This window comes from Podarcis vaucheri, assembly GCF_965113315.1.
Source record: "Podarcis vaucheri genome assembly, chromosome: 9".
NCBI classification, from domain to species: Eukaryota; Metazoa; Chordata; class Lepidosauria; order Squamata; family Lacertidae; genus Podarcis; species Podarcis vaucheri.
This window is the reverse complement of record NC_138767.1, coordinates 58,232,307-58,240,322: the sequence shown is the minus strand read 5'-3', so window position 1 is coordinate 58,240,322 and position 8,016 is coordinate 58,232,307. Positions and strand designations below refer to the sequence as shown.

The 8,016-nt window shown below is 45.8% G+C and overlaps 1 protein-coding gene across 1 annotated transcript; it reads left to right on the top strand.

Moving 5' to 3' along the window:
• Window positions 1-440: 440 nt before the first annotated feature.
• Window positions 441-7,119, top strand: FGF20 (fibroblast growth factor 20; the record flags this gene model as incomplete). Its single annotated transcript, XM_082238307.1, has 3 exons — window positions 441-729; window positions 4,159-4,262; window positions 6,081-7,119. The coding sequence occupies 3 exons, from the start codon at window positions 441-443 to the stop codon at window positions 6,324-6,326; spliced, it is 639 nt and encodes a 212-aa protein (XP_082094433.1). The 3' UTR covers window positions 6,327-7,119.
• Between the last annotated feature and the right edge of the window lie 897 nt (window positions 7,120-8,016).

Here is an 8,016-nt window from a genome sequence, read left to right as displayed (position 1 = left end):
AGAAAGGTGTGAGAGGAGGGGCGGCAAGGAGAGAGAGAAAAAGCTCCGTCTAGGGTTTCAAACGCCGGGGCGCGCATCCGCATTAGCATATGTCAGGGGGGAAACCCGCCCGACGTGGCTATATATAGAGCGCGAGCTGGAGAGATTCCCCCACGCGCAATTCTGGAGAGGCATCGCTTGCATCGAGCCAGAAGCAGCAGCAGCACCGGCTGTGGATGTTTATGCCAAGCTCAGCCCAGTCCCGCCAGCCCCATGCCTAGGGAGAGAGGAGAGCCTCCCCAGACAGGCAACTGCTATCTGGATGCGGAGTCCGGCCTCCGGGAGAAGCCCCAGCTGTGAGCCTTGAGACGTGACTCTCTGCGTACATCTACCTGTCCATAATATATATCTATCTATCTCCCCGCCGTCCTTCTCCATCCCTTCCTCGCTGGGACTCCTCCATGGCTCCCTTAGCCGACGTCGGGGGCTTCCTAGGCGGCCTGGAGGGCTTGGGCCAGCAGGTGGGCTCCCACTTCCTCCTGCCTCCGTCTGGGGAGAGGCCGCCTCTGCTGGGCGACCGCCTGGCGCAGGTGGAGAGGGGCTCCCGAGGGGGCGCGTCGGGGGCCACCGAGCTGGCGCACTTGCAAGGCATCCTGCGCCGGAGGCAGCTCTACTGCAGGACGGGCTTCCACCTGCAGATCCTGCCCGACGGCAGCGTGCAAGGCACTCGGCAAGACCACAGCCTCTTCGGTAAGGCTCCTCACTCTTTCCCCTTCCTCCCTTCCTCCTTTTCTTCCCTCTCTTTCCAAGCAGGCTTCGCTCCCTTCCGCGGCTTCTTCCCCCACCTTCTCCCCTTGCGACGGAAGCATCCTATAGCAACAGATGGTATAGCAACGGACCTCTGGCTTAAAGGCATAAACCGCTTTAAATCCGGGCTAGGACCGCGGCAAAGGGAGCCAGCCAGATGATGCTGGAGACAAGAGCTTGAGGGAATTGGGGGGGGGAGGGCATCATTAGAATCGTAGAGTTGGAAGGGATCCCGTGGATCATCTAGTCCAACCCCTTGCAAGGCAGGAATCTTTTGCCCCAACCATGGCTCTGAGATTAAGATCAAGCTCCAGCATCTGTTTGCAAGGCTTTGTTTGGAGCAACAACCTTTTTTTGGGGGAAAAAGAAGGGCCTTGTAGGCATGAAGTAACAATAGATTTCCTTGAGCATGTGCAGAGTGCCATTCCGGCCCCACCTACAGCTGCATCCCATACTGTGCAGCAGATGAACGTTGTGGGTGGAATCCTTGCAGGAAATAGCGCTGCACCTGAAAACTGCAATGGGCCACAGTTTCCATGTCAATAAATTATTCTCATGGTGGTTGCATGCTATTTTGGACACAGGTGTGCTTTCCTGCAGGAAGTAGGCAATTAGTTGGTGCGGATGAGAAGAGAGGGCTTCCAGGTCAGAGCGTGTTGCCCTAGAGAGCCTCAGGACCTCTCCTTTTAGAAAGGAAACGCCATATGTATTTGCTCAGTCATCTGCACCGCTTGTATGTAGGCAGCATGTGTGTGTGCATATGCAGAAATACAGAGACATATCACAGCGGCATACCTGGACACACTGCTCTGGCTGAGGGGAGGAAGAGGGCGTGTCAATTCCAACCTTTCACTCTGATCTTTGCCAGTGCTTTGATTTTTCTTCTAACAAATGAATGTAGGTCTTGCCTTCCTTAATTGTTTGCAATGCAGCCCTGCCCTTTGCTACCTGTGTATTAAGCCCCATGCGTTCCAGTGGGAGTTAGGCATACGCAAATGTGTGCAAGACTGCACTTTAACAAGACGCTGCTGTGCAAAGTGGAACTGAACTGTGCTGGTCCTGCATAAACAGCAGCTACTGCTGTTTCACGTCTATTTAGCTCTGCTATGCCAGGCACTGTATGCAACAGAACAGGCCGCCTGCCTGCCTTAAGAGCAGTGAGGAGACTGTGAGTCTATGGTTGTATTCCTGCAAAGATAGTTTGATTCTCTTCCCAACAGCCCTATAGATTTTTTACTATGCCCATTTCGCAGATTGGAAAAAGAAGGCAGGATGACTTGAGGAAGGTCAACCATTGAGTTTATGGCATAGCAGGTGTCTCCCAGGTCCACACGTGACCTGACACACTAGCCAGTAGTCTGATAACTTGCTACATCTCTGACCTGCATTAGTAGTAGTAGTAGTAGTAATAATAATAATAATAATAATAATAATAATAATAATAATAATAATAATTTATTATTTATACCCCACCCATCTGGCTGGGTTTCCCCAGCCACTCTGGGCGGCTTCCAACAAAAGATTAAAAATACATTAAAACATCAGTCATTAAAAACTTCCCTAGTTTGAAGGGCTGCCTTCAGATGTCTTCTAAATGTGAGGTAGTTGTTTATTTCTTTGACATCTGATGGGAGGGCGTTCCACAGGGTGGGTGCGACTACTGAGAAGGCCCTTGCTCTGTTTAGGATTCAAATTTTCTTCTCCTCTGGTGATCACTCGGAGCCGAGTAAGATTGTCTTCCATGAACACGGTCTTAGCAGTGTGTCCATAGGTAACTGTGGAGGCCAGTTCTGGATCTTCACATCCTTCCACGTGGTGAGGGTTTGCCAAATGTGCCTTCCTCTTAGCTCATTTCTCCCTTTTGCCCTGAGTTCGAGTGTCTTCCAAGTCCATAACACCTTTGGTAAAGGCTGTTCTCCAACTGGAGCGCTCGCAGACCAGTGTTTCCCAATTATCAGTGTTTATACTACATTTTTAAAAAAGATTTGCCTTGGGAGAGTCTTTAAACCTCTTTTGTTGACCGCCAGCATTATGCTTTCCATTTTTAAGTTGGGAATAGGGTAGCTGCTTTGGAAGTTGATAATCAGGCATCCAAACAACATGACCAGCCCAATGAAGTAGATGTTGAAGAATCATTGCTTCGACACTGTGCCTTAATGACAATAAGAGACTTAATGCAAGATTGGGAAAGGTTGCTTAATTTGTAAGAGCAAACAAAAACTGGCAGATTGCAGGAAGCACAGCCTTATCTGAAGAAACCTGCTACTGTTGACAACCATGGAGGGGTTTGAACAGACACAAAAGGCCAATGGAGAGGTTTTCTATCAAGTTTCCCATAGTCAAAACAACTCATTGCAAAAGGTTCTTAACTGATTTTGCAACACACTGGAAACATCAAGGTTTCCAGGCTGAACAGAACGTCAGTTGAGCAGAGTTCTGCACAGAAGGGAAATTTCTTACAGCATGTAAACACAGAATAATTACCTCCAAAGAGAGAGAGAGAGAGTTTGAGATCGAGATCAAACATTCTTGGTGCTTCTTTATTCTATCGCCATTCTCAATAGGTTTGTCTGATGTGGTGTCTTTTGTGGATTGAATCACCTGCTTATTATGAATTGGAGCGGGGGAGGGGAGGGGAGTTTTTCTTTGAAAATGATATCAGAAAGGCAGAATACCTCCCATGTCTTTCAATGGAACTTTGAATATTGGGAACTCCGAAATCTCTGATGATTTATTTGCAGTCGGAAGATTTAATATCTGATCTTTGTAGAAGATTTGGCTGGGCTGCCACTCAGCATTACACAAACCAAGACCCTGGCAACTTTCAATTAAAACTCCCAAGGCTGCAAATGATAGAACATTCATTATCTTGCTTTGGGAGTTCGGAAAATAAAACAGCATTGATAAATACAGAAGAAAGATTCAAAGCTATGCCTAAAATCAGATGGCAATATTTCAAAAGGGGGGGGGGAGCCATGGTTTTTAAAAGCATTTATCAAAAACTTCCTTTCCAACAATCCAAATATTTGATTACTGTTATTATTTAACAGAGAATGGGATAGCCTAGCCAAAGTTGCACTTATAAGTTCCACTGATTTCAGCTGCAGAGACTTGGGCACATGCTTAACACTCTTGTTGAAATCAATGAAGTGTCAAAGGGCTTAGTTTAGGCCGGATCGTGCCCAGTCTTTGAACCATTATAACTCAGGGGTACACCTTTTGAGGGTGTTCTGTGCTATAACAAAATATTACAGTTAGATTTTGCATAGCTAAGTCTCTGTCTGCCTTTGGCAATATTTTATAACTGTGTCTTCACTGCAACGTGCATGGAAGTTGAAAACAAACGTTTGTTTTTCTCCCTCCTCAATGCAGGTATCCTTGAATTCATCAGTGTGGCCGTGGGATTAGTCAGTATTCGAGGGGTGGACAGCGGCCTTTACCTTGGAATGAATGAAAAAGGAGAACTTTATGGCTCTGTAAGTATTACCATTGTATCACTCAGCTTGTGCTACAAGCTCAGATTTCCTGTCGACTTGATCTGTTATAGCTGCTGGGAATTTTGCTGCTGGTGTCAGAGAAAGTTGGATCATACCCATTTATTATTATCCTTTCCTATCACCTAGTGCCGGACCATTCTGCATGCAAAGATATGCTCTGTCTCTGAGCTATGTCCCTTCCCCAGATGTCAGGCCAGCTTCCCTGGCTGCTACAGGAGTCATTGGGTGCACTTTTCATTCATATGCAATGGCAATCTGGTTCCAGCCAGCCTGGCCCAGGTGCTCATGTGCAGTGGCATAGCGTGGGGGGTGCAGGGGGGGCCGGCCGCACCGGGCGCAACATCTGGGGGTTAGGGGGCGCAAATCCACGGGTTAGGGGGCGCAAATCCACGGGTTAGGGGGCGCAAATTACTTGCCTTGCCCCGGGTGCTGACAACCCACGCTACGCCACTGCTCATGTGAATGGCATTTAGTTCTGAGGGAAGAAAGAAGTCCAATTTGCAAGGCGTGAGGGGACAAGGGGGTCTTAGTATCGTTAATCTACAACAGCCTTAGCCAACCCAGGTGCCTTCCAAAGGTTTTGGACTTACAACACCTACTAGCTGCAGCCAGGGCTGATGGGAGTTGTAGTCCGAAAGGGCAACCAGCTTGGCAAACCTGGTCTAGGAGTCCAGACAGTTTTTTAAAGGGGTTCAGTAGCTAATATTTTCCTTCCAATATCAATCTTGCAAAGCAAGTCATGCTCTGAGTTCACTCTCTGTTCACCAAAATAAAGAGAGAGAGAGAATGAAGGAGTTGTACACATAAATACCAGAGCATAGACGGATGGAAGTGAAATTTGCTGCTCCATTGTGATTCAGCCGGTGGAGCTCTGGGGTGTACTTTCTTTCTTTCCTTGTTAATAAAATAATCATCTTATATTCAGGCCAATACAGTACAGTGGTACCTCGGGTTACAAACACTTCGGGTTACAAACTCTGCTCACCCAGAAGTAGTACCTCGGGTTAAGAACTTTACCTCAGGATGAGAACAGAAATCACGTGGCGGCAGCGGGAGACCCCATTAGCTAAAGTGGCACCTCAGGTTAAGAACGGTTTCAGGTTAAGAATGGACATCTGAACGAATTAAGTTCATAATCAGAGGTAGCACTGTATATCCCCAATGCTTCCCTTTGACTATTTTATTAAAGCAATGGATCTATCGCTTCTCTTCTGGAAGCATAGCGGATATACTGCATTGGCCCAAATATAAGCTTCACCCGCAAATAAGCCGCACCTTTAAAATTCAAGGGGGAAAAAGAAAACAAGACAATACCCTAATATTAGTAGCTCCCTTAAAATTCCACAGGCACTCACACCCGTTCCGTTTTACCATATGTCTGTTTCAGCGGCGATATTGTAAAAGCCCATTTTTGTAATGTCGCAAATTTAAGCCATGCTTTAACTTTTCACATTCGGAATTTGGAAAAAAAGTGCGGCTTATATTCTGGCCTATATGGTAATCTGAGGTGGGGAGGGTTAGGGGTATTGTTAGATCCTTAAAATGATTTATATGTATCGATGCACATTTAGACTGACTTTTAGAGGGGAAGCTGCCTTGTAAGCAAAATTCATTTTTAAAAGCTTTTATTCCAAAAACAATTTTTTTGGGGGTGGCCTAAGAACACCCGTTGCCTAAAGGACTGGTTATCTCTTATCTGAGCAAGTGAAAGGAAAGCTGCTTTTGAGAGATGCCACCTTTGAGGCATTTACTTAATCAGATTTCTCACCTCTGTGTTTATTCCTAAAATTTCCACAGGAGAAGCTGACTCCTGAATGTGTCTTCAGAGAACAGTTTGAAGAGAACTGGTACAACACATACTCCTCCAATGTGTACAAGCATGGGGACTCTGGCCGGCGGTACTTTGTGGCGCTAAACAAAGACGGCAGTCCCCGAGACGGGGCGAGGTCCAAAAGACACCAGAAATTCACCCATTTCTTGCCCAGGCCAGTGGATCCAGAACGAGTACCAGAGCTCTACAAGGATGTGTTAGTATTCAGCTGAAGTCAGAACACTGGAGGAGAATGGAGTCTCTTAGCCTCAATGGTAACAAAAGCACGAAGAACTTCCGAATGCTGTGGAGTTCTGAGATATCTAGGGTGCCGGTTGTCAGAGAAGCTGTTAGTGGTAGACAAGCCCTTCATTGCCCAACGTCTGGATTTAGGAGAGTGGGCCTTGAGGTCAAGTGGGTCAACCTCTTTTTGGTTTGCTCACTGGTGCACCGGTCAAGTAGACGAGGAGAAGTTGGAACTGGACTTCAAACCAGACTGTTCTGGATTGCTTTCTCCCTTCACCTAGAACACAAATAGCTACCTAAAGCATGTGGAGGCAGATTGTAGGAAAATGGAAGAAATGGCAGGAAAAGAATGAATGACAAGCTGTGTGGATTGGGAGTGTCAATCTATGGGGACTGCGCTAACTCGGGAAGTGAAATCTGGATTTGTTTTTCCCTTCAGGATGGACCTAATTTATATACTTTCAGAGTGCATATATTTATTTTAAATATTTATTTATTACAGAGTTTATTTTTTACTGGGCTATGAAGAGAGTACAACCCTTTACCCCAATGAAAAATCAATTATGGTGCCAATATTTACTCCAAGGTAGTGTCAAGAAAAGGGGTGTTGTATCCCCCAAAGAGTTCAAATGGAGCAACATCTCTGGAAATATCATTGTTGGGAAATAATAAACTGGGGTTATATTTCTATGCACGCTCCGTTGCCTTACATAGGAAAAGTTGTTGGCTGCCTTGTGACTGCCCCCTATATTTGTACTGGATTTTTAAAAAATGCACATTTAAAAGGGAATTAAAGATAAACTTCCATCTGTTTGTTTCACTGTTGTTACTTAATGGAATTGTTAATCAGTGGTAGCAGAGGCAAGGGTAGTCCTCACCCACTCCTATGTCTCAGATTGCACATGGTTATTATACAGAGGCATCTATGTTTTCAACTCTCTGGTTCTTCATGATGACTCTGGTCCTTGATAGTAACTGTTATGTCATGAGATGGGGAGTCTGGTGTCCTCCAGAAGTTGTTGGACTCCAACTCCCATCAGCCCCACCAGCATTGTCTACACCTTCCACTGTGGTTAGGATGGCTTCGAAAGCTCTTGTCTTGGAGGGTTCTGAGACAGGAAACAGATAAAACATGAGTTACTTGCACTTCCTGTTTCCTCCTGGTCCACTTTAATGCCTGAAGTTGCTCGAAGGCTCACAGATAACAAAATACAGTGTCCCATATCATTATACATGCTTAAAGAATGGTTATAGATTTGGAACCGAGAGCCTGAAAATGCCACACTTTTCAGGATCCTAAATAAGTCTCATGCTGGAATTTAGTGGCATTGTCAATAATACTTGGATTCTGGAAGGCATCATGCGCCCTTCCCTCACTTTAGGCACAACCCATGAAAGGAACCATGGAAGTAATACTAGAGAATTACAGCTGCTCAGTTGCTTCCATTCAAAGGTTTTGCATGGCAGAATTGGTACACTCCATTCTATTCCCAGTTGCTTTGACATCAGAGGCTTCAGAGACTTCAGCCTGGAAGGGTTTCTGACATACGGTTTGCAACTGAAGTTCAGAAAAGGCAGTAGATGGCATTTCACTGTTCACCAAAGACATACATTCCATCTAGACGTACTCTTTAATTTCATGTGAACAAGTGAATTTATTCCTTCTGCACTCCAGTT